Consider the following 24,951-nt stretch of genomic DNA (forward strand, 5'->3'; position numbering starts at 1 on the left):
AGCGCAGTGAGGGTTACTCTGCGTGGTCGCAGGTTGACGGAGAGGGAAGCCATGGATCAGGGCTATGGTGAGAGCTGGCGCTGCAGGGGCGGGGGAAGGAACCGGGAAAGCCGGCAAACGCGGGTTAGGCTTCGCTCGGGATAGGGCTCTTTACCTCACCGTGGTGGCTTTTCGCACTGACTAGGCCTGGTGGCTCTCAACCACCTCCGCGAGACACGGGCGGTGTTGATTGGCCATCGGCGCTGCCCCTCTCTGAGATTGGCCTGGCGAATGGAGCTCCTCTTTCTAATCTCCACGGTCTGCGAGAAAGGCGGGACTTGGCCCTATTTCCGAAGACGACACAAAATGGCGTCAAGGCGCCCCCTTTCCTCTGCGCCAGCGCGCGGTTCCTGCACCCCATTCTTCTGCGCGGGGTGGTGCCTCTTCCCCTCCTCCCCCGTGGGTGGGGGTTTTACTTTCGTAGCTTGCCAGCCTGCCCCCTCCTCCAGACACCCGCAGCTTCCTGGGCTTAGCGCTTGGCCCATATACTGTGGAGAAGTCGGTTCTACATCTCTATTAAGAGTTGACAACATCTTCCCCCTCCCTGGCAGGGCTCCTGTGTCTTTAACGGCTCTGCCACCCCTGTAGGTAGCAAGTGAATCCTTTTCCTGCTATGCCGTCGACGCCAGGGGAAGCGTCCGCCTGTTAAAAGGCCTGTGCAACTGTAGCTAGTCACTCACTGTCAATAGGCTTTATCTTCCATGAATTTATCTCGTTGTTGTTTTTAAGCCACCCAAGTTCGCAGCCATCTCTTCTTTCCCATGGAAGTGCCTTCCATCGTTTTAACTATGTGAATAAGTACTTCTTTTTGTCTGTCCTGAATCTTCCAACATTCAGCTTCATTGGACGTCCATGAGTTCTAAAGTTACGAAAGAGGGAGAAAAACTTTTCTATTCCCTTTCTTCATGCCATACGTAATTTTATAAGCTTGTATCATGTCAACTCTTAATCATTGTTTCCCTAAACTAAAATTTCCCAAATGTTCCTAAAGTTGCAATCTTTCACTCCATCCCTTAATTATTTTGGTTGCCTTTTCTGAACCTTTTCCAAATCTACAATATCGTTTTTTGAGATGAGGCAACCAGAACTGTACACTGTATTCCAAAGGCAGTCACACCATAGATTTGTATAAAACAGCATTATGGGGTGGTAGTTTTACTTTTAGTTCCTTTCCTAATTTTGTTGGATTCAACAGGGTGTGCATACAGTCTGGTATCTGCAGAATGTGCAACGGGCAGGGTCTGAAGATTAGGGGTGATTTACTGTGAATATGATAATTTTGTCATCTTTAAATGTGAAACGAAACCCCTAGCTTAGTGGTATGTCTGAACTGGGAGCTGTGGTTTGTTTTGCTCCAAACAAGCCACTGTCTTCACCCACAGTTTGTCCCTGGCTTACTGATCATACTGTAGTTTGTTTCCCTTGTGTGCTGGAGAAGGCAGGCAAAATGGATAAGATTGGTGCTTTCACAGGAAACCACTAACTACTGTAAATTGGCATGTTTGAGTAGTCACATTTTCACTCAAATTGCAGCTGCTGTATGTGAAAGTAGTTAACAGAAAGTGTCTGGGAGGGGAGAAGTTAATGTGCGTTTCTGTGAGTCAATGAGTCAATATTTCTCTTACAGGTTATAGTTCCTGGGGTACTGAGGCCACCAGTACTCAAGGTAAGTCATGATCTCCTAAAATAAAAAGTTTAGAAAATAAACCTTAACCTTAAGAATGTTGTGTAAGCTCAGGCCTAAAAAATGTCAGGCTGCTGCGAAGGAATCAGGACTCAGAGATGTGGAGAATAGGAAAGTAGAAACATTTATTTATTGCAGGCTTGCAACAAACAAAATAGCAATAGGACACAGCAAGTTGGGATCCCAAAAAGCTGGCCCTGAACACAATTTCCCTTTGACCTTTATACTCTAGGGCCAGTCCCAACAGCATAAAACATCTAATTAGGTTGGCCAGTTTAGAACAAAGAGCTACCAATGAACGTGGTCAAGGCCCATTCCGTTTATCATTTATGAACAATATTACCCCATCCTAGATTAAGTCACCCCTGAACCAAATTTGGGGCATCCGGGATTACTACATGCTATACAATCCATATAAGGCACATCCAGGGGTTACAGTGACCCAGTAAATTGCGAAAAGATGTACTTTTATCCCAGATTCTAGTATCCTGCTAGAAAAGGATGCACCTCTGTCCCAGATTCTTACATTCAGCATCTTATGAGGCAAACCTCAAAAAAAAAAAACCCCTCTGTGTGAGCTCACGCCTGAGTCCAGCTGCCACAGAGAGAAGCCAGGTGGTTTCCAACATAGGTGCATTCCCATTCCAAATACAGTTACAATTATTGATGCAATTACAATTAAACTTTGGTAAATATTAGAAAGCAACATAATACATAAAAAGATACATAAAAGATACTTCATCAATGCATATACAATCATTTGCCACACAGCGTGGAAATACATAGCCCACTTCTTGAAACATCCGTCCTTATCTAATGTTCTTGAAACATCCATCTAATGTTCCAGGCGTCCTGCCAAATGTAAAGACAAGACATACTGGACAAGAGCATAAGAGCATTCTTATACCAGGTGGTGTATATGTAAACAAGGAAAACTTACTGTCATAGAACCAGCCTCTCAGCATCTCTAGTAGGCAAAAGAGAAGACAGAGAAGATGATTTTAAGAAGGCATTGACTTACAGTGGTGCCTCGCTTAACGATTGCCCTGCTTAACGAAATTTCCGCTTAACGAAAGGATTTTTCGAGCGGAGGTTGCCTCGCTAGACGAATGCGTTTTCGTCTAGCGAATCGCGGTTTCCCATAGGAATGCATTGAAATTCAATTAATGCGTTCCTATGGGCAAAAAACAATTCGAAAAAAATTCAATGCATTCCTATGGGACTCGCTAGACGAATTTTTTCGTTATAAGAAAAGACCCGTGGAACGAATTAAATTCGTCTAGCGAGGCACCACTGTATACCAGAAATACAGACATGGCTCATTTCCGGCAGTTATGTACCTGAAAAGTATAGGCCCGTACCTGGAGGCCTACACTCACTCACATCAGTTGAGCATAAGTATGTATATAAATAAATATGCTTATCTTAAGCATGGGTCACAAATAATATTTTTTAAAGGTCCTGAGCAGCCTTGAACTTCTACTCTGGGGACCGTATTTTGAGAGGATTTTATTTTGTATAGGGCATGTCCAATGGTTTTAGCTATTTGTGCAACTACTGTAATTTCCCCTTACCTCCCCCTCTGCAGCCCCCATGCACTCCTGAAATCTGCTCCAGAGGGTTGGGTGATTCTAGAATAGATTGAGAGGTGTGGGTAGAGGAGAGGAAGGGGAAGTCCTCTGGTATGATGGTGGATATTGCCTATATACCTATCTGCACTTAACTCTTTAACTCATCACTTCTGTTTTATTGTCTTGCTGTCAAATAACTAAGTCATTGAAAATTGTTTTAATTTGCTTGCCTTATGAACATCAAGTGAAAGAACTTAATCTGTGTTGTGTTAACATTGCTTTGATTGACGTGTTTAATGTAAAAGTAAACTTTTGTCTCTTTAAAAGGTGGCTATTCAACAAATCCAGCAAGTTGGCAAGGTATGGGTTTTACTTGCAGTACTATCTTAAGTATTTTGCCAGTTTGTTTTCAGAATTAACAAGAATAAATGACTGGAACATTTAGAGGCATTATATAAGTTACCGGTAGTATTTGAATTTGCATCACTCCTCCTAAAGCCAAACTTGGCTCCAGAGTTCCAAAAACTTTGTAGCCAAAAAAGGGCCAGTGAGTATCAGCATGCTTAGGGGAACCCATAAGTTTGCAAAAGCACAGACATGTTTAAAAAATCAAAACAATCTGGGTGGATCCCTCAAAAGGCCCAGTGATGGCTGAGCATGCTTAGTAGTTACATAATCTTAATTGTTGGCTGTGGGGATTGGAGGAAGAGGGAATGGAAGTGGCTAAGGAAGGGAGGCTTCAAAACTGGCAGGAATGCAAGAGAGGCTAACCGAGAGAGAAGGGAAGTTTAGTAGGAATTTGGGAGAGTGGAAGCTGAGCATTATATTTATACTTACCCCCCCCCCAATTCCCCTTCTTTCCCTTCTACGTCCAGTGGATGGAGAGAAAGGGGTGGAGGAAGAGATAAGGGACCCCTGACCATTAGGTCCAGTCATGACCGACTCTGGGGTTGCGGCACTCATCTCGCATTATTGGCCGAGGGAGCCGGCGTACAGCTTCCAGGTCATGTGGCCAGCATGACAAAGCCGCTTCTGGCGAACCAGAGCAGCACAGAGCAGGAAACACCGTTTACCTTCCTGCTGTAGTGGTACCTATTTATCTACTTGCACTTTGAAGTGCTTTCGAACTGCTAGGTTGGCAGGAGCTGGGACCGAGCAACGGGAGCTCACCCCGTCATGGGGATTCGAACCGCCGACCTTCTGATCGGCAAGCTCTAGGCTCTGTGGTTTAACCCACAGCGCCACAAAAACAGCACAAAGAACCATTTCATTGTAAACCAGGGAATAACCTATTCACACATTGAAAAATTATTCTTAATTAGACCCAGGGTTAGAAACGAGAGCCTCTCATAGAAATCATTGGAGAAATCCAATATTTTAATATAGCTGCTAATTGACAAATGAAGCAAAGTTGAAGGGAGAACAGGAGGCAGAAAGTTACAAGAGGAGAAAATGAGAGCCCATGGTGGGGCAGTGGTGGGGAGCAGAAGGGGGACAGTGAGGGGGCCTTGGCCTCTTCTGAGGAAATCGGAACTTTAGGCAGTCCTGGGTATGTTTCTGTCCTGATGAGAATATATAATCAGGTACTATTCTTCCACAAATTAACCCCTTCAATCCTGAGCAAACAGTCTCATCAGCCACAAACTCAGGTGAAACACATACACACTGAAATAATCTGCAGAATTTTGCTGCAGGATTCAACTTGTAGTATATAAAACAATGTGTGATACAGGTCTTGTAGTGTTTTTAACTTTTATACTGCTCTTCTTTCAAGGAACATGAGGTAGGTTAAATTTGCTTTTATAGAAGAAAAATGATAATAACAACACACCTAAAATCTTCACCTCTTGAATTGATCTAACCAGAGTGGGCACATAACTAAAGCAATGATCTCCTGCAACGATTTTGCAAAGTTTTTTGCAGATAAAGTCGCTCAGGTTTGGGAAGAGGTAGACTCCACCGTGGGAGCAGGGCCGGGGCGGGAGAGTGCTAGAGTCCTGTCTAGTCTAGTTGCGTGGGATCAATTCCAATCTGTTACCTCCGAGGATGTGGACAGGCTGCTTGGACGAGTGAAACCAACCACCTGCTTCCTTGATCCTTGCCCATCCTGGCTTATAAAAGCTAGCCGGGAATGGCTAGGCGATGGGCTTCGCAGGTTGGTGAATGCTTCTCTCTGTGAGGGAGCCTTCCCAGACCTGCTAAAAGAGGCGGTTATTAAACCGCTTCTTAAAAAAACATCTTTAGATACGGCCAACTATCGCCCAGTCTCAAATCTTCCATTCTTGGGCAAGGTGATTGAGCAAGTGGTTGCTGAACAACTCCAGGCACGCCTGGGAGAAGTGGACTATTTGGATCCCTTCCAGTCAGGATTTAGGCCTCATCATGGGACTGAAACTGCCTTGGTCACACTGGTTGATGATCTTCGGCTGGCTAGGGACAAAGTTGATAGCTCTTTCCTAGTTCTGCTGGATCTCTCAGCGGCTTTTGACACCATCGACCATAACATCCTTCTGGACCGTCTAGAGGGGTTGGGAGCTGGGCGGGACTGTCATACAGTGGTTCCGCTCCTTCTTCCTGGGCCGTGTTCAGAAAGTGGTGGGGGGGGATGAGTGTTCGGACCCCTGGGCTCTCACTAGTGGGGTGCCTCAGGGCTCTGTCCTCTCCCCCATGCTTTTTAACATCTACATGCGGCCGCTGGGAGAGATCATCAGGGGGTTTGGGCTGGGTGTTCATCAGTATGCGGATGATACCCAGCTCTACCTCTCTTTCAATCAGAACCAGTGAAGGTCCTGTGTGAGTGCCTGGAGGCGGTTGAAGGATGGATGGCGGCTAACAGATTGAGGTTGAATCCTGACAAGACAGAAGTACTGTTTGTGGGGAACAGGAGGCGGGCAGGTGTGGAGGACTCCCTGGTCCTGAATGGGGTAACTGTGCCCCTGAAGGACCAGGTACGCAGCCTGGGAGTCATTTTGGACTCACAGCTGTCCATGGAGGCGCAGGTCAATTATGTGTCCAGGGCAGCTGTCTATCAGCTCCATCTGGTACGCAGGCTGAGACCCTACCTGCCTGCAGGCTGTCTCGCCAGAGTGGTGCATGCTCTAGTTATCTCCCGCTTGGACTACTGCAATGCGCTCTATGTGGGGCTACCTTTGAAGGTGATCCAGAAACTACAACTAATCCAGAATGCGGCAGCTAGACTGGTGACTGGGAGTGGCCGCCAAGACCACATAACACCGGTCTTGAAAGACCTACATTGGCTCCCAGTACGTTTCCGAGCACAGTTCAAAGTGTTGGTGCTGACCTTTAAAGCCCTAAATGGCCTCGGTCCAGTATACCTGAAGGAGTGTCTCCACACCCATCATTCATCCCGGACACTGAGTTCCAGTACCGAGGGCCTTCTGGCAGTTCCCTCGTTGCGAGAAGCCAAGTTGCAGGGAACCAGGCAGAGGGCCTTCTCTGTGGTGGCGCCCGCCCTGTGGAACGCCCTCCCATCAGATGTCAAAGAGAAAAATAGCTACCAAAATTTTAGAAGACATCTGAATGCAGCCCTGTTTAAGGAGGCTTTTAATGTTTAATAGATTATTTTATTTCATTTTTCTGTTGTAAGCCGCCCAGAGTAGCTGGGGAAACCCAGCCAGATGGGCGGGGCATAAATAAATAAATAATTAAATAATAACAATAATTATTATTATTATTTATTATTATTTATTATAATATAATAACTCTTCATTGGTCTTGTGGCAGTGGACAGTGATGGCCTATTAATGTTTGTATCTGAAAGTGTTTTTCAAGTGTGTATGAGTGTTGGCTTTGGTGACGGTTTCCATAGATAAGATCGACACTTGAAACTCAGAGCCCCCCTTTTTACTGTACTATTGTATTTCCTTTTTTCCAGGCTATGAAGGCTATGATTATTACAGTGCCCAAACCAGTAGCTCTACTACACCTGCCCCATACAATTATGATACTGCCAGTGTTGCTGCAACTACCTGGGACACTTCTAAAACTACCGACATGACAATGAGTGATGAGATGGGCTCTCGAATGCCAGTTGTAAATTACAGTACTGGGGCAGTGGGCACAGAAAACTCTGACTCCATTATATCAAAAATAAACCAGCGTCTGGATATGCTGTCAAAGGAAGGCAGCGGTGGTCCTGGGGAAGGCATGGAAGATCAGGGAAGGTAAAGTAAAAATTCTCATCTCTGAAAAATGTATTTCTAGTTCTCAATTGAACTTTAATTCATTAAAAACAAGAATTGATAGAACAATATTCATTACTTGATATGTAGTTGGTAGCTTAACATTGGTACCGTTAAACAAATGCTATAGTTTCTGATGACAAAGCTTTCATGCAAGAGAAGGCAACCTGTTGAAGAGAAGGTCTGCTGCCTTCTCTTGTTGAGGCATCAGCTATCAGATGTGTGCCACAAGAGATTTTCAAACAGGGTTTTCATAATAGTGCCTTGAAACCACATAGAAAATACATGCTATATGACTTGCATAATTTTTAAGGGTCCCTGGCTGTCTAACAAGGCTGTTGTTTTCTTCTACTTCTGTTGTAGAATGTGTTGCTCCTTATTCCAGTACAGTGAACATATAAAGCTGTTTTATGCAGGGTCAGATGCTTGATCTATCTAGTTCAGTGTTGTCTTCTCTGAATAGGAGCAGCTCTCCAGGCTCTTTGGTAAAGGTCATTCTCAGTGCTGTTACTTGTATTTTTTTACCTGGAGATGCCAAACTTTGGAACCTTCTGCATGCAAAGCATGTACTCCACCACTTAAGTTATTTCCCTTTCTTTGTAGAGAAGCAAATAAACTTTCAGAGGGCCTCCAGCATAGGTTTTATCTGTGCCAAGTCTGTTCAGACTACCTGTCAAGTCCTCTATAACTACTGACTGAATTCTTTGCTTGTAATACAGCTCTTTCAGATTTGAGTCTTATGAGTCCTATGACTCTAGAGCATCAGTGCCTGATCGTGACCTGTACAGAACCACCTATGACTATAATGAAGTTGGATCAGATCGGAATGATTCCTTTGGAGGCCGCTATGATAATGTTGGTGACCGCAGAGATCAGCCCCGCAACAGAGGAAACAACTATGGCTTTGCCAGAGGGAGGGCCCAGAATCGAGGGCACCTAAACACTTTCAATCGTGACCACTTCATGCCATCAAGTACAGAACGGATGTCTGCACAATGGAATGAGATGAATTACATGGGTGGAAGGAACATGGAAGGGCCTGGACCCAACCGGCCTCCATCACTATTTTCCCAAGCACTCGTCCCAGAGTATAGAGATTATGGTGATTATGGAGACTATGGAGACTATGGCAACTATGGGGATTATGATTACGGCATGATGGGAATGCAAGGAATGGGAATGGGAAGGTTTCCTGGGAACATGCCCTATGGCTTCAACAGATCACGTGGCAGAGTAAGTTTAGCCACTAACCTTAGGAACTCTTACATTTATAGCTGTTTCAGTAGTTGTAAATCGTCAGATTGGTTCAGTGATTAACAACAAGATGGTCTTATTTTTATGTAGGATGTTTAATATAACACCATTTATTTATTTATTTATATTTTTCATTGCAATAATTGGAAGTGATATTGACAGAATAGTGATGTTTTTGTTTTATTGGAACTAAGATGAAATGCTTGAAAAAATGCCTGCTTGTGAGGTAGCGAAAAATGGGTGTTCCTTGGGTGCATGGGTTGGGCTATATTCTTTACTAAGGAAATGCATGAAATGTATTTTTGTTGAAGAGGACATTTATAGCAGGAAACTAATGCATTCTGGGGTTCCTGGCAGGTGCTGACAAACTGGCCAAGCATGTATTGCTCTCTTTTTTCTTTCTAGCCAAAGAGGAGACCATTCCGTGGTCGTTTTGGTGGGCATTCAGATTTTGAAAGTGGATTACGCAAACGGAAGCATTCCCAAAGTGGAGATGAACCAGACAGCAAACAGACAAAGATAGAAAGTGAAAGAGATTACTCTGACAATGGTGACAATGGTAATGTTTTGATTTTGTTACACTAGGGACTAGTATCCTGTTTTCTCATCCTTTGCTTTGCTACCAACCTATTTGTCTTCTAATTATTTATTAAATAGGTCATTATAAATCCTACTTCTTTGATGTGCTACTATAAAATATAGTACCATTACAATTCACCAAATAAATAAAGGACCTGCATCTCAAGATGGAGAAGAGTTGGGAAGTGTATGCTAGCAAGTAAATTTCTCAGCAAATGGGAACCAGACTTCCATTTTAAATGATCCCAGAAGAGTGCTATGTTTAGACTGTAAAATAAAATGAACTTTTCACAGTAGTTGAATGGTGTCTTGTATATTGACAGATAATGGTGAAGGAGAGGACAAATCAGGAGATGAAAGAGATAAAGGTGTAAGTAACTTTTTCAAAAGTATCTGGATTTTCAGAAGTGATCATTTAAAGTGATGAATGTTTTGGATTACTGACATTCTAATGCAGCATATTTTACATCGAACTTTTAAGAGATGTAGAATTAATTACTTTGTGTAATCCCTCTCTCTTTTTTTAAAGGAGCATGAGAGAAGCAATGAAGATCTAAAGAGGAAAGGTAGGGTTTAATTCATTTGGCAGGCCTATATTCACTTCCCACTTGGTTTAATCCGAGTGGAAACTCATGCTCTAGAGCAGATTATGGGGGCACATGAGGGATTGTGGAGTGGGTAGGAATTCCATTCTGATCTTCTATGTAGGCCATTACAGTGGTACCTCGGGTTACAAACAGTCCTGCTTATGAATGCTTTGGGTTACGAACTTCACAAACCCAGAAGTAGGTGTCCCGGGTTGTGAACTTTGCCCCGGAATATGAATGCAATCCGGGGCCACGGGAGGCCTATGTAGGGAATGCGCGCCCCAGGTTAAGAACGCTTTGGGTTAAGAACGGACTTCCAGAACGAATAAAGTTTGTAACCCGAGGTACCACTGTAGATGCAACTGGCTAAAATTTATTTGAACTCAAAAACTTGTAACATCAATATTAACGCCTTAGGGGAGATAGTATTGTAGCATTCATGTATCTTCCTTAGAAGGAGTGACTGACCAGATGTCTCTGAAAACTGAAAATATTACCTAAGATCTTCAGCTTTATTTTTTTCCCTTTTAGTTTTCTTGCCAATATTCAACAAATTAGTGATAATTCCTGTTTTAAAGCCATCTAAAGCTGATAGTCATCACTGCATCATGTGACATTGAATTCTATAATATATTAATTGGGTAAATAAATACTATACTCTAAAATCTACTCTTTTCAGTCCCAAGCTCTAGCTCTAGCATTATCTGCATATTATGAGCTTGTTTTTGTAACTTAGTATGGATGAGTGAGGGTTCCAGAAGAAGAGAGCATGGCTGCTGGACTCCTCACCTGGTCGTCTTCTGCTGTGCTGCCCTGAGCTAAGCTATAGTTTGCCCTAGTGTATCATCTGAACCTGGGCTTGTGGTTTGCAAGGTGTAAACCTAAGAACAAATCTTTATTACAGTTTGCGCTTCATATGGAGCAAGGCAAACCACAAGGCTGAGTTTGGACAACATTCTAAGCTGGACCATGGCTTAGGCCTGTGCAGTGCAGCAGCAGCAAAGTGGCTGAAACCACCTCTCATATAATCGTAGAGTTGGAAGGGACCCCAAGGGTCATCTTGTCCAACCCCCTACAATGCAGGAATCTCAGCTAATACATCCATGACAGAGATAGAGACCCTGTAGACAGTACATTCACACTATGCCCATTGGTTAGCTTAGTTTGAAGTAGGCCTATGTAAACTGCCATCCCTCTGAACTTTTAATTCCTTTTATTTGCTAAATACCTTTAACTCTTTAGCTTTCCCCAGCTTTGTAGGGGATTCAGCTCTTGATCATGGATGCTCATTCCTTTACCTTCCGCAGTTTTGATACCGTTTTTGAGATGAGTCAAAAACATTCCTTTAAATATGGCCTTGTTGCAAACTTGAATAATACTCTTGATTCTTACTATGTTCAGTACATCCATAATAATTTGATATCGTTTGCCCTTTACATTGCTGCAGCTCATTGAGTTGATTCTTCCAGGAGCTTTCCACAAGAACTCCAAGATCTGTTTTGGATAGTCACAGACAATTTTGACTTCCTCTTGTGAAGATACCCTTTTTAAAATTAAGTGTGCATCACTTTGCACTTAACACTGAATTTCACATGCCATTTTGCTGTTTGTTCATTGTCCAGTAACCAATTTCCGTTCCGTGGGCCATTTGTTTAGCTTGATAGAAACATAAAGAAAGATATTAGTGAAATGTATACCGGTAGGTATACCCAGATGTTTCAGCACATCTCCGATGTATTTCTTAAGTTATAGTGTATGTTGTATTGTTGAAACATACATTACTATTTTTGATACTACATTGTTTCAATTTTCTGCTTCTGTTACTGTTTGTTTATTATAACATATTTATTATGTATCTCTTGTCTTCCTAAGAAGCTCAGAGAGAAATGTTAGTGTCCATTCAACCTGTGATTGAGATTGACTTGTCCAAGGCAACCCAGTGAACTTCAGAGTTGACTAGGGATATGAGCTTGACTGTTCCCCACACCACCTTCTTCCACTGCACTAGCTAAGAACCATTCAGAGGACTGACATAAGCGTGAAGACCAGGGGTCCCCAGACTACGGCCCGCGGGCCAGATGCGGCCCAATTGACCTCCCAATCTGGCCCGTGACGACCCCCGCTGCCCGCTCTTGCGGCGCGCTGCGCGGCGGCACCATTCCAGATCTGAAAAAAATCGCCGAAAATCGTTTCTGCGTATGGGCCTCTCCCGACCCAGAAGAGGTCATTTCCGGTGCACTTCCGGGTCGGGGGAGGTGCACTTCCGGGTCGGGGGAGGCCCATACGCATGCGCACAAACAATTTTCGGCGATTTTTTCGGCCTGGAAGCACGCCACCGCGCCAGTAAATGGGTGTGCACATGCGCACTGGCGCACACTCCCCCACCCTCCGGCCCACTGCGTGCACACTCCCCCGCCCTCCGGCCCGCCGCGCGATCGGCGCAGCGGGCACCAGCCCAAAGGCGGGTAAGTCTGGGGACCCCTGGGGACGACTAATAGAAAGCAGTTTCACTGTGGCAGTATTTCTTATGAGAATAGCCCTCATGCTTATGTTGTATATCATGGAGGAGGCTATGGCTGTGTTGGAAAAGTGCAATTTAATGAATAATGTAAATAATATTTGTGAATTACACTTGCCTTATGAAACACTGATAGAGGTAAATGCTTTTTATTGCCCTCACATGGTAGATTCTTAATTGACCTTTAGAAAAGCAAGTCAAGGAAAGAGGAGAGAGGGGATTAGAAGTAAAATATTTTCATCCCATGACATTGTAATGCAGATGAACGTTAGTTCTTAAAGAACTGTCTTAAATTTAACTTTCTGTAGCATCTGGTGATGGCATTGATGATGATGAGTCAAAACAAAGAAAAGAGAAGCAGAGGCAGAGGGATCGAATGCGTGATCGTGCTATGGACAGGTAACTGAACAGATCAGAACTCTTACATCTTTAAACATCTTTGGCTTAAAATTCATTTTCACTTAAATTCCTGCTTCATACATGAAATTAAACCCACATTATATCTAGCCTTTCAAAATATGGTTGCAGTAATTGAGAACATTCTGTTGTTTCTCCAGGAATATTCACTAAAGTTTATTGGGCTGTCTCTTTATTTTATTTCTACTACTGTACCAATCTACAAAAGTAATTTTTTTGCTGCCACACTGCAAGTTTGCTTTCCAGCTCAAGGAAAACAAATGGCTCTTGCTATGTAAAATTTAGTTTCATACATTGTCTTTTAAATTGCTAATAAAATGTACAAATAGTAACAATGTGAAAATATAGTTGTGAACTGTTGTTTTGGGCTACCTCATTGAAAAGGTAGTGTAGAAATTAATAATTTAATCAAAATAATGATTGCTTAATGGTAGCCAGCTGAGGTTCTATAGGACTTGCCCATGCCAGTGTTTTATGTGACTCCTCTTTCCTCCTTTACCCACTTCCAAAATTCTGTATTTATGAAAATGTAAATACTTCATCTTGCATCCCATACATGTCTACAAGGCTGATTATATCTTTTGGTTGTTTCCAGATTAAGTAGGCTTGCTCAACACATTTTTTCCTGCTGCCTCCCTTCCAAAAAAAAAACCTTGTCCATAGAACTTAGGAGGGCCTATCAAACTGTGGACTATTTCCTCTGAGACTGCAGTTGTTGTTGTTGGTATCCATCTGTCTCAAGGGGGGGAAACTTGTAGGGCAGTGTATATGAAAGTCCCAGACAACAAGTCCTCCCTCTCAGCATAGGGGCAGGGGAATTACCCTATTTTGGGAAGAGAAATTTTGAACTCTTCCAGCAGAAGATTCTTACAATTTTATGGTGATTTCCCCCCTTCTCACTGCCATTTTGGGCACAGCCCACAATGTTTGGTAGATCAACCCAACAGTCTAAAGATTTGGGGGAGGGAGTTGTAAGAGGGAGGAGGGGGAAGGCAAGTACAGTTGTGCAAGCTTGCCTCCCAGTTTAATGCATTAAAATTATATAAATGAAAGGTTGATAGTTAAGACAATGTGGATTGGGTTTATTTAATATTTTAGATGACAACCTTGATTACATTCTGAATAGGAACCTTATAAGCATTGTTGTGCTAGCTAGAAGGCTTGAAATATCTTTGCATTGAAAGTGTCATCACCAATTAATGTCTGGCATATGGTATCAAAGGCCTTGGAAACTAACTTTAATGGACAAGCTCATGAAACATGCCTGCCTCTTTTTGGCCAACCATATACTGACATTTTCATTAAAAACTATCTATTCATAACTTATGCCAACGTTCAACATTTCCACAACCTCATGAGTTCTGGTCAGATGTTTTATCATCACTTCATAGTTACTCCAGTACGGTATAATCTTAACTATTTTTTTGCCTTACTCCTGGATCTTTATTGTTTCTGTTTTTCTGTTTGTACCCTTGTTGCCTCTGTTATATCTTGGCCCCCAGTATGTACTTACATTCTTTCCTGTTAATATTACTCTACTCAAAACCAGTAAAGTTAACTAACTAAAATATATATGGTTGGAAGCATGAGTTGCTTTTTCTATCAAGTAAAGAGATCACCTCCAGAGGCCTCTGCTTCATTGCAATGGCTTGAGGGCAAATATTTATCTCATGATGGGAGCAATGCCAGCCAGCTGAGAATTGATATGGAATGCTACTCATTATTGATCCAGAGAAGATTCCAACGAATAGTTAGCAGAGCAAAAACTTAAACACGTTGCAGGATTCCCAAAAAAGTAGACCGAAGGCAATTGTCTTTTATCCAGCAGAGCTTTGCTGCTACTGAAGGCAAATGCACATAATGGTCACAAATCCAATACATTCAGGATTGGCACTGTCCATAAGAAATCCAGTTGCAGCAGACTTAACTTAAACTTACAATAACTTATAATAAGTCTACAACCTTAACTCTAAGCATACTACCTACAGAATACCAGACCAGAAGGAAGAGAGATAGAAAGTGAAACCCAGGCTCCTTCTGGCTTTACTATTGTAGTCAGCATGACCTTGACCAGGGGTCCCCAAACTAAGGCCCGGGGGCCGGGTGCGGCCCAATCGCCATCTAAATCCAGCCCGCGGACAGTCCGGGAATCAGCATGTTTTTACATGAGTAGAATGTGTCCTTTTATTTAAACTTCATCTCTGGGTTATTTGTGGGGCATAGGAATTCGTTCATATTATTTTTCAAAATATAGCCCGGCCCCCCACAAGGTCTGAGGGACAGTGGACCGGCCCCCTGCTGAAAAAGTTTGCTGACCCCTGACCTTGACTGAAAGAGATAACAGTACCAGTTTAAGCTAGCTGTACTCAGCTTCTCTGAAGGAACAACCCAAACAACCTGAACCTTCTGTTTGTTTGTTTTACACAGAGACCCTCTTGAATTAAGTAGAATAGGAAAGATCTCTACACATCAGATCAATACTTTCTGCACTAAGAAACGCAATTGTACACTGCCCTGTGTACTGCCTGGCGAATCCTAGTTTCTAATGCTATATGCAAATATATGTAATTCTGTAATACAGGCAAATACTCTTCTTGAAGGCTAATTGGTTATATCAACTAATATTGCATTTCAGTATTTCCATAATTGTGTTTGTGTGTTTGTGGTTTATAAGGATGGCACTTCAGTTTGAGAAACTTTAAAACTGTATTGCCTAGAGTAGTTTTGTCAAGGCAAGTCCCCCCCCCCCAAAAAAATTCTCCTTTCCATGTGTGTGTGGCCTGGAGGCATGGGTAGAGGGAAAAGAATGGTTGATGGATTACATGAATCAAGCAGGGGTGTGAAGGATGTCCAGAAGGTTTCATGTCTTATGCTGTTTTATAAAACTTGGTTTAAATGTATGGTTTAAATGTATAGTGTATGGAAACCCGTGTTGATAGAACCTAAGAATTACAACACTCTGGTGTTGTGTGATGAAAACTTACATTGTTAATGTTGTGATATTGCTGTTATAAGATAATTTCAAAACATTAGTAAACTCCAGATGAAAATAGATTATAGCAAAGTTATGCATAGTTTGCTATAATAAACAGTGCAACCGTAGATTGAAGCAGCAAAGGAATCTGGTAAACAGAAAGTTTCTTAGGTTCTGTTAGGACAGTAGTTGAGTTTATGGTATTTATTTTTCATGTATTGAATTTCATAAATAATGTGTATTAAAAATCAAATTCAATGCCTTCCTTTAGAATCCAGTTTGCTTGCTCTGTATGTAAATTCCGAAGCTTTGATGATGAAGAAATGGAGAAGCATCTACAGAGCAAATTTCACAAGGAGGTCCTGCAATACATTGGGACCAAACTGCCTGACAAGACTGTAGAATTCCTGCAGGTATGCTTATTTGGGATTTTAAGTTGTGATCAAAAACAACTATTAGGTAACTTAACTGCTTCTGCTATCCAGTAATTGGGATTAATGCCCAAAGAATTGCTAGTGGTTATTCTTGTAAGTTTTTCTTAAACTAGGTATTTTGTCAAGTTACTGTCAAGTAATTTGTTACATGCAGCATGCTTCTAGATAGCAGTGTCTAACTGGTTGGTCGTTAGGACTTTCAGCTGATGAGTCCCACCGAAACGTGTAAAGGAAAGATTGAAACAGAACTGTTAAGAAGCAGTTACCCAGCGAACTACATAGTGATTGGAGATCACTAATCTGAGTGATTACTGTATGGTTCCAATGTCACCTCTAGCTGGACTTTTTACTCAGTTTTGGAGACAGTGACTTAACTGATTACTCATATTTTCTCGCTTACAATCCCCAGAAATATATAGTGAACAGAAATAAGAAAATTGGGAAGCGCCGACAAGAGCTAACAGAGAAGGATGGTACAAAACAAAAACCTGATCCTTTCAAAGGTAAGTGGAACACTATTAAGAATTCTCAACCCACCACCTAGAAAGTACAGTGCAGAAATCTCAACTAAAGCATCCATGACAAATGGCCATACAAACTCTGCTTAAAAATCTCCAATGAAGGCAAGTCCGCCACCTTCTGATGGAGTAGGTAGGCTGTTAACTGTTGCTGTGAGGAAGAGAGTACCCAGTTGTTAAGAGCAGAGATGTTTCAACCAAAAAACAAGGTAATAATAATAATATAATGATACATTTTATTTATACTCCGCCCTTCCCAGCCAAGACCAGGCTCAGGGCGGCTAACACCAAAAATGAAACAATTAATTAAGATACAACTTAAAAACAAGATTAAATACAACATTAAAATTAAAATGCAGCCTCATATGGAAGGAAAAAGAGAAAGTGGGGGAGGGGATCAAGTTGGTTCCAGGCCAAAGGCCAGGCGGAACAACTCTGTCTTACAGGCCCTGTGGAAAGAAATCAAGTCCCACAGGGCCCTGGTCTCATGAGACAGAGCGTTCCACCAGGTCAGGGTCAGTGCTGAAAAGGCCCTGGCTCTAGTTGAGGCTAATCTAACTTCCTTTGGGCCCGGGACCTCTAGGGTGTTACTATTTATGGACCTTAAGGTCCTCCGCAGGGCATACCAGGAGAGGTGGTGCCGTAAGTACGAGGGTCCTAGGCCTATAGCCATTGCTGTAATAATTCCCCCTATATTTGGGTCATGTTGCGCTAGGATCTTATAGGGACAGACAAGCTAATGCTTGTGAGGAGTTTTGTGGTAGCAGCTGGGTTTTTTTAATGACATGACCATTATTGCTGTAGTGAGTTTTCTGCATTGGCCATTGAATTATCTTCTAGTTTCTATGACTAACTGTTTCTTAGTTTGTATGCTTAAAATGATTAATGTAGCCAATTGGTGGGAATGGTGTCAAAACAACTGCTTGAGAAATAACATACTACAGCATTTTAATAGTTTATGTTCAGTTGTGATGCATCTAATTTGTGTTTGTACCATTTCAGGAATTGGCCAGGAGCACTTTTTTAAAAAGATAGATGCAGCTCATTGTATGGCTTGTGATATGCTAATTCCTGCACAACATCATCTTCTCCAGAGACACCTGAGGTCTGTTGATCACAACAGGAATCGCAGAGTAAGCAGTATTAGTATTTTCTTTATGATTGATTAATGAAGTGCAATGATTTAGAAAGCAGTCCATGTGTGGAAGTCCCAGAAACTGCATGGGGCTTACTCGCTAGTGTGTTTAGTAATGCAGGCTTTGAAATTCTTAGATTGAATGCTATTCCATACCTGACACTTTTTTCAAATCTGGGATTTGCTTCTCAATTGCAATTGAAAACTTATTTATGAAGGCATGATTAACCTGCTTTTTGGTTGCTAATACATGATAGTATAGTATAGGTAGAATATATTTCTTTGCAGTTTTTCATTCACAAAAATGGCAAAGCAGCTTACAAACAGTAAATAACAATAACATAATGAAAAATCACAATAGCAACATAAACCATATAGAATAATGAACAAATCATCAGTAAAACAATTACAAACCATCAATAAAACATTTACAATCCATAAAACACTTAAGAAAACAACTCAAAAAATAAGCTAAACAGCACGATTACAGTGGTACCTCGACTTATGAATGCCTCGACTTCTGAAAGTTTCGACTTCTGAAGTCCACTAACCTGGAAGTATTTTTGTTGCGCGTGCGTTCTGCGCATGTGCAGAAGCGGGGTGCATGGTCTGCACATGCGCAAAATCGCGCTTTGCGCGTGCGCAAAATGAACGCTTCGACTTCCAAAGTGCACCGCGGAACGGATCGCCTTCGTAAGTCGGGGTACCACTGTACTACAAAAAGCATATTATAGGATTCACAGCATTCATAATCTATAAAACAATATTAGCAACATTAGCAAAATAGCAATTAAAAGTAATCTTAGGACTGATTAATTCATATACACCCTCACCACCTCCATGACTCATAATCTTCCACTCTATTCAGTTCACTAAAGGACACATAAACGTAATGCCTTTGGGAGCAACTCCATTCTGAAGGCTCTTAGAGCTGGAGGGTGGGGCAAGGCATTGCCTGATGGCCGTCATAAAGTTTCTCTCCCTTTTTTCCGCCTATGTCTGGGACTCAACCTAAGTTATTTCACTATATAGGAAAAGCAAGTGCAGGTGATTTGTATGCCTTCTGGGTGAGTCATGGCTCTTAGCTTAAGGCCATGAGTATCTCTTTTCCAAAAATGAAAACTATCGGACCACTTTTGTGAGGTTTCAGCAAAGTATTCTTTTATGTGCACTCTACTTTTAAAAAGTACAAATAATATGCATGGTTTTTCCAGTTCGAGAGATCATAATATGACACCTGTAGCTACAAAAGAGAACTTCAATAAAGTATGAGTATGGGTAAAGTTACTGTGCTTGATTTTTCCCTATAGTCCCTGAAAGACTTAAGTCTGTGATAGGGCTAGGAACAGGGATAGGGCTAAGTGATAGGCAGAATAGAGAAATACATAGGCTACATAGACTACACCTACATTTGATAAATGCTTGAATAGTTTGATGACACATGTGTAACTTGCCATGTTAAAATTGAAACTTGGATATAATGGCTTCTACTTCGGCCTGAAGGAAAATTTAGCCAACATATCTTCATTGTGTAGGAAGAGAAGGTGCAAATTGGTTCTGTTCTTATGCAGTATGTATTGAAGTTTCCCTTATGAAATATCAGTACAGTAAAGTCAGCACCATTAAATCTAAACAGTTGGATAAAAGCACTATAGAAACTTCGTATCAGTTTTGATTACACTTCTGATAGTGAAATAAGCCCACTTTGGCAGTAAAGATGCCCAAATAAATCTACTAGTTCATATAAAGCATATCATTTCCTGTCCTATGCTCATTTTTTATAAACTTCCATCATTTTGATTACCTTGTGTTAGATCCAGAGTTGTCCTTCTGTTCATGGAAGCTATTCCATTTGTTGAAGGGACTGCAATCCAGCAGAAACCACTGCTGGAGGAAGAACTGGGGTTGGTTGTTGTTGTTGTTGTTTTTAATTTTCTGGAAAGACTCCAAATCTAGAACAAAACCCTAGCTCCAGCATTACGTAAGTTGAAAATGCCTAGGCAGAAGCATCACCAGGAAGTCTATGGCAAGAGCTTTTCACTGACCCTATTTACTCTTAAGTATTTTTTCTTTTACAAAGTCTTGAGTGCATAGTGGCACAAAAGTGATGGCTGTAAAATAAGGAAGATAACCAGAATTGCAGCATGTTTATTTTGTATTTAGGCATCATATTGACTTGTGTTTCTACACTTCCTAGATGGCAGCTGAACATTTCAAGAAGGCTAGTTTCCACGTAGCTAAGAGTGTTTTGAATAGCAAGCACATTGTGAAAATGCTAGAAAAGTACCTCAAGGTAAGTAAGCAGGATATTTTGTGTGTAGTCCTGCTTTTTCACAGAGCAAGAGCGCAGGAGCTTCAGCCTGGCCTCAACAGAGCATTACAGTAATATTGCTGAGTGTGCTGCATGTGTCTTTTCACATAAGATGGAGGGAAGCAAAGTTATTTCTTTGCTTTCTTATGCATAATCTGAACCTTGAGTAGTGTCTTCCTCTGTAGCATTCACTCCCACTCCTCCCAGATGTGTTGGATACTCATACTAGCAGACACTGGCTGTATTCACACATTACACTAAACTGTAGTTAAAGGCTTACAATGAATGCATGTACAGGTCTCATTCACTTCTTCCCGAGCAGTGCAAGCAGAAGCGAGAAATGGCAGTCCCTGGTTTAGCATTATGTCCAAACCTGGGGTCATGGTTTATTTCACTGCAAACAAATCATGATTAAGGAACCAAGAACAAACCTTGGATTCACATTGATTTGCTTGAAGTGAAACAAACCACAATCCCAGTTTCAGGCATAATGCTAAACTAGGGATCTGCATTTTTATGGCAAACCATTTACTGTGGCTTACTGTGATGTGTTAACGTGGCCAGTATATAACAAATTTCTAGCTGCTTACAACTAGATTAATTAGCAAAATAAATGCTATCCTCAGGCTACCCTCTGCTAACGATGTAAAATATAGCTGTGTTGAGGGGGAGCATTGTGCCCTAAGCACTGCTTGAAAATTAATCTGGTTAGTTGAGAAAAAGCATTTTTTTCTTGCTCACAGCATGGAATGGACTTTCTTGAGTAGAAAGATAATGCTGAAAATGAGTTTTCAGTTTTCATGTTAAAGAAAATAAACTTGGGAACATCATCCAAAGTCAAAGCAAATTTTTGTTAGTCCCAATGTTATTCCAGATATGACTTGTGGGAGAAAGTTGACTTCAGGTGATCTGATCTCAACTGTTGGGCAGTGCATGACATGAGTGAGACAGGGCCTCTCCAAAATATTTTGCTATGGCTCTGTAAATCAAACTAGCCTTTTACCCTGCTGAGCATGGAAAAGACGCCACTTATCTCCAAAGCAGGGGTGTGACGAGCCAAAAATGGGAAGAGTGGTAGCCTAGATGAGTATTTGCAGGTCATGTGGAGACTCCTGTGTGACCATTGAGGGTTTGCTGATGTAGCATACATGGTCATATGTAATTGGTGAGTTCCACTTTTGATAGGAAAACCTGCAGCCATCTGACCAGGTGAAGATGAAAAGAAACAAGTTTGGCTGCTCCTATACCTGGGAATCCAGGAGTATCCCAAGATTCAACAGGACCCTCTCATGGCAAGCATAACTAATGGGGGAGCAGATATTGTCATTTCCTCTACATGTCCGCTCTGTCCCTATGGCAACACTTCGGTCTTAACCAGACTGAGTTTCTGCCAATTAACTAGTCTCTGCTAGGCAGACACTAGAAAAACTGAGACTCTGCTCTCTGGGTCCAGTGAAAAAAATTAAGCTGAGCACATCAGCTTGAAGTTGACACTGATGGCCTATTTACTGAGGCTGTGTTCCCCCAGCGGCCTCTCATACACGTTGAACAAGAGGGGTGACAGAATAAACCCTGCGTAGCTCGCATGAGAGAGCCCTTGGGGCAGATGAGCAGTTGCCCAGTGCCACCCTCTGGGATCTCTCGGAGGAAAAAATGGAACCACTCAAGCGCAACTCCGTCTACCCCTGCTAGGGTCCGCAGGTGCCTCAGCAACACCTCATGATCAACAGTATCAAAGGCTGCCGACAGGTCTAACAGAATCAGCATGGACACCTGAACTTTGTCCATCAGCAGGAGGAGATCTTCGACCCACCCAGCACAGTCTCCGTACCATACCCAGGTGCAAAACCAGGCTGAGAGGGGTGAAGGAAATCTGAGGATTCCAGGTAATGCCAGAGCTGCCCCATCAAAAATCTTCTCAGCACCTTCCCCAAGAAAGAAAGGCTGGAGGCAGGGTGATGCAGTTGGCATCAAGAAATTATTCTTGAACATCGGCATATTACTTCCTCCCTTAAAGGATGCTGGCACCTTGCCCTTCCTGAGGAAGCTTTTGACTTTGAATCCCCACCCCTTTAACTGGCGATTAATGGACACATCCAAATCGCGGGGTAGAGCCTAGAGCTCTGAAACCACAGAACATCAGTGAATAAAGCTGGTTGGCTGATTTTCAGTCAAAGAAGATGGCGCTACTTGTCTTTCACCTGCATGGATCTTCTTTCATGGAGGCAGTTAGTCTCTCAACTGGGTCATAAAATATAAATGTTTAGTTGCTAGGTGCAGAAATCCTTGGCAATACTGTATCTGGCCCAATTTTTGTGGGTTGGAACTGCATGGATATAGATGGAAAAGCAGGACCCCAGAAGAGAACTTGGAACTCATGTGTCTCATGAGTATTGGGGTTCAGAAATTGTCACTTTCATTTGATCAGGATAAGGGCTAGATTTCTGTATTGGCATGCTGCCTTTCTGTTGTACATCAGTTGCAGGTCAGCCACGAGTGATCCACAAAAGCAGGGTGGGGTGAGGGAGAGAATGGTTTTAACCCCCGTACATGACAGGCATTGGTTTTGAGAATCAACAGAACAACACTAGTGTGTCTGCTGTTTCCATATTGTGTTTCCTTTAATAAAGAACAGAAATTCTAGCAAGAGCAAAAGAGCACTGGCCCTGATATGGTCAGTGAGAAGCCATGACCTCAGTCTGAATGAGTTTAGTGTGACTGCTGTATGAGTGGTTCCCAGTACAGTCATCCCTTAGGTTTCTTGGACACAAAGAGTGTTCTGCTTAATGAGATCACAAAAATGTATGAGTACCCATCATTGGTTTATAGCCATATGTCAGCATGTAGACTTGCTAGTGTTGAATAGTGTGGTAAGAGAGCTGAGCACTTCATAGCTGTGATGTAACTGGGTGTTTCCTAAAAACAGTTTCTGCCTCTAAGCTGAAGGCTAAAAAGGTGTGTTGAAAATTATTTAAGATTCCACTGGATTTTTCTGTTGTGGAATTACATCTCTTGATGCTACAACAAATATACTGCAGCAAAGTGCATTCCAATCTTACTCCTGTGAGGCAGACACATTGTCAGCTTTCCAAATAGTACCATAGGCTTTAGGGTGCTGGCAGGCACATGTGAAAGAATTTAGCAAAAATGTAGTCTGTTAAGTAGTTTGAGGCAAGAAAGGCTATTGTGCTTTGAAGTGAGGGTGCTCAAATTTCAATCACTCAGTTGCAGACTTCTGCATTCTAGGTATGAGGCTGTCTAAGGGAAGTTCAGACAATTTTGTGAGTCAATAATAATATGCTTCTTCCCTTTGTCAGGGTGATGACCCATTTACAGATGAAAACATTGACCAAGATGTTGTTGACTCTGGAGCCTTAGAGGGAGCAGAAGGTGAAAAGTCTACAGAAAGTGCTGCAGTAGAGAGAAAAGAGAGTGCTGCAGATGAGATCACAACCACGGAAGTCAGTGAAACTGCTAAAGCAGAAGGGGATGAGAGAGCTTGCTCTACTATAATCTTTTCTGAAGATAAATCTGCGGAGGAGCAGGAGCAGGAAAAAGAGAGAATCAAGCCAGTAGGAACAACAGAAGGACTGTCTGCCCATCCTCAAAGAAGCCTTGAAGTGAGAGCAGCAGAAAGCCAAGTGGAGGAACAAGAGCATTTGGAGATGGGAGAAGGGAACTCCACTGAAATGGCAACAGCTGAAAATAGTGACATCAAGGAAGAACCAGTTATTGTAGCAAATGCAGAGCTGCCATAGGAATGACCATATAAATGATTGTATAAATTGATTGTTTGAAGATGATTTTGTCTGGCTTAGCTGTATAATCTCTCCCCACATACACCCTGGGGGGGGGGATCTTATGTCAGTGCAGTACCTGTATGTGCATTTCTAGAGTGCTGCCAATTTTGTTATTGATTTGAAGAAAGGAATTCATCTATTCTGTTACGGAAGCAGTCTTGTGCTTCATTGTTGTATGGAGAATGAGAAGTCTAATTCACTTTTAGGTTGGAGGGTGTGCAGAAGGCTGTATATTCTCCAAGAAAGATTTGGTGACTTATTCATTGTGGAATGAACAACACTATTTGAAAAAAACAAACAAACACCAAAGTTGTTAATCATTCCGCTCCTCCCAGCTGTTCATTTTTCAGTATTGAAGGAATATAGCTTAATTTGGAAATGAAATTTCCCCTCTTTATGAAGGTGTAGATTAGTTAAGTCTGTGTGTTTTTGCTTGTGAAAATGTTTGCTCATTTAAGTTCTTAAAGAAAAGACTTGCTGCCTTGAAAACTGTTACTTCCTTTATCTAGTTTGCAATATTGCATGAAAATAGCATCTGTAACTTGTTTTTAAGCACCAAGATGATTGTGTGTCACACTGGGGTTATCGTTTCTACTGAGCACTATTTCAGATTTTCTGGATAGCAAGCTGCAACTTGTACATTATGCTGCTACAGAGGCATAGCCTAAAGGAGAAAAGTCATACCACCACTGAATCTCCATCCTCATAATAAAAATCACAAATGTATCATTTATGGAGTGAATTGCCAAATACTGCCCTGCGAGTATTGAAGCAGTACCAAGACCAGCAAAATAAAAGCAGATTTGTGAGTGTTAGGATTGATGTGCATAGTATAAAGCTTTAAGAGTGAAATGGAGCACTATTTTTAAAGAAAACAACAACCCCAGTATTTTGTCTTAGCAGTTAAATAAACTTCTGAAACTGAAAA

The 24,951-nt window shown here is 41.9% G+C and overlaps 1 protein-coding gene across 6 annotated transcripts; it reads left to right on the plus strand.

Annotated features, from left to right (window-relative positions):
• AKAP8 (A-kinase anchoring protein 8) lies at positions 1 to 24,951 on the plus strand. 6 transcript variants are annotated; one of them, XR_015948417.1, is made up of 15 exons: positions 1 to 67; positions 1,667 to 1,705; positions 3,622 to 3,654; positions 7,190 to 7,478; positions 8,216 to 8,729; positions 9,156 to 9,309; positions 9,653 to 9,699; positions 9,859 to 9,895; positions 12,743 to 12,833; positions 16,097 to 16,238; positions 16,669 to 16,762; positions 17,780 to 17,910; positions 20,110 to 20,205; positions 21,409 to 22,109; positions 23,541 to 24,951. XR_015948417.1 is itself a non-coding variant. In XM_035104757.3 (14 exons), the coding sequence occupies exons 1-14, from the start codon at positions 52 to 54 to the stop codon at positions 23,979 to 23,981; spliced, it is 2,124 nt and encodes a 707-aa protein (XP_034960648.1). In that variant the 5' UTR covers positions 1 to 51; the 3' UTR covers positions 23,982 to 24,951. The 6 variants fall into 6 exon arrangements, 2 of the variants coding, with proteins under 2 accessions (XP_034960648.1, XP_034960649.1); XR_015948419.1 differs by having other exon boundaries at positions 21,916 to 22,109; XR_015948418.1 differs by lacking the exon at positions 9,859 to 9,895 and having other exon boundaries at positions 9,653 to 9,697.

The sequence above is a fragment of the Zootoca vivipara genome, chromosome 2 (assembly GCF_965207765.1).
Source record: "Zootoca vivipara chromosome 2, rZooViv2.hap1.1, whole genome shotgun sequence".
NCBI lineage: Eukaryota > Metazoa > Chordata > Lepidosauria > Squamata > Lacertidae > Zootoca > Zootoca vivipara.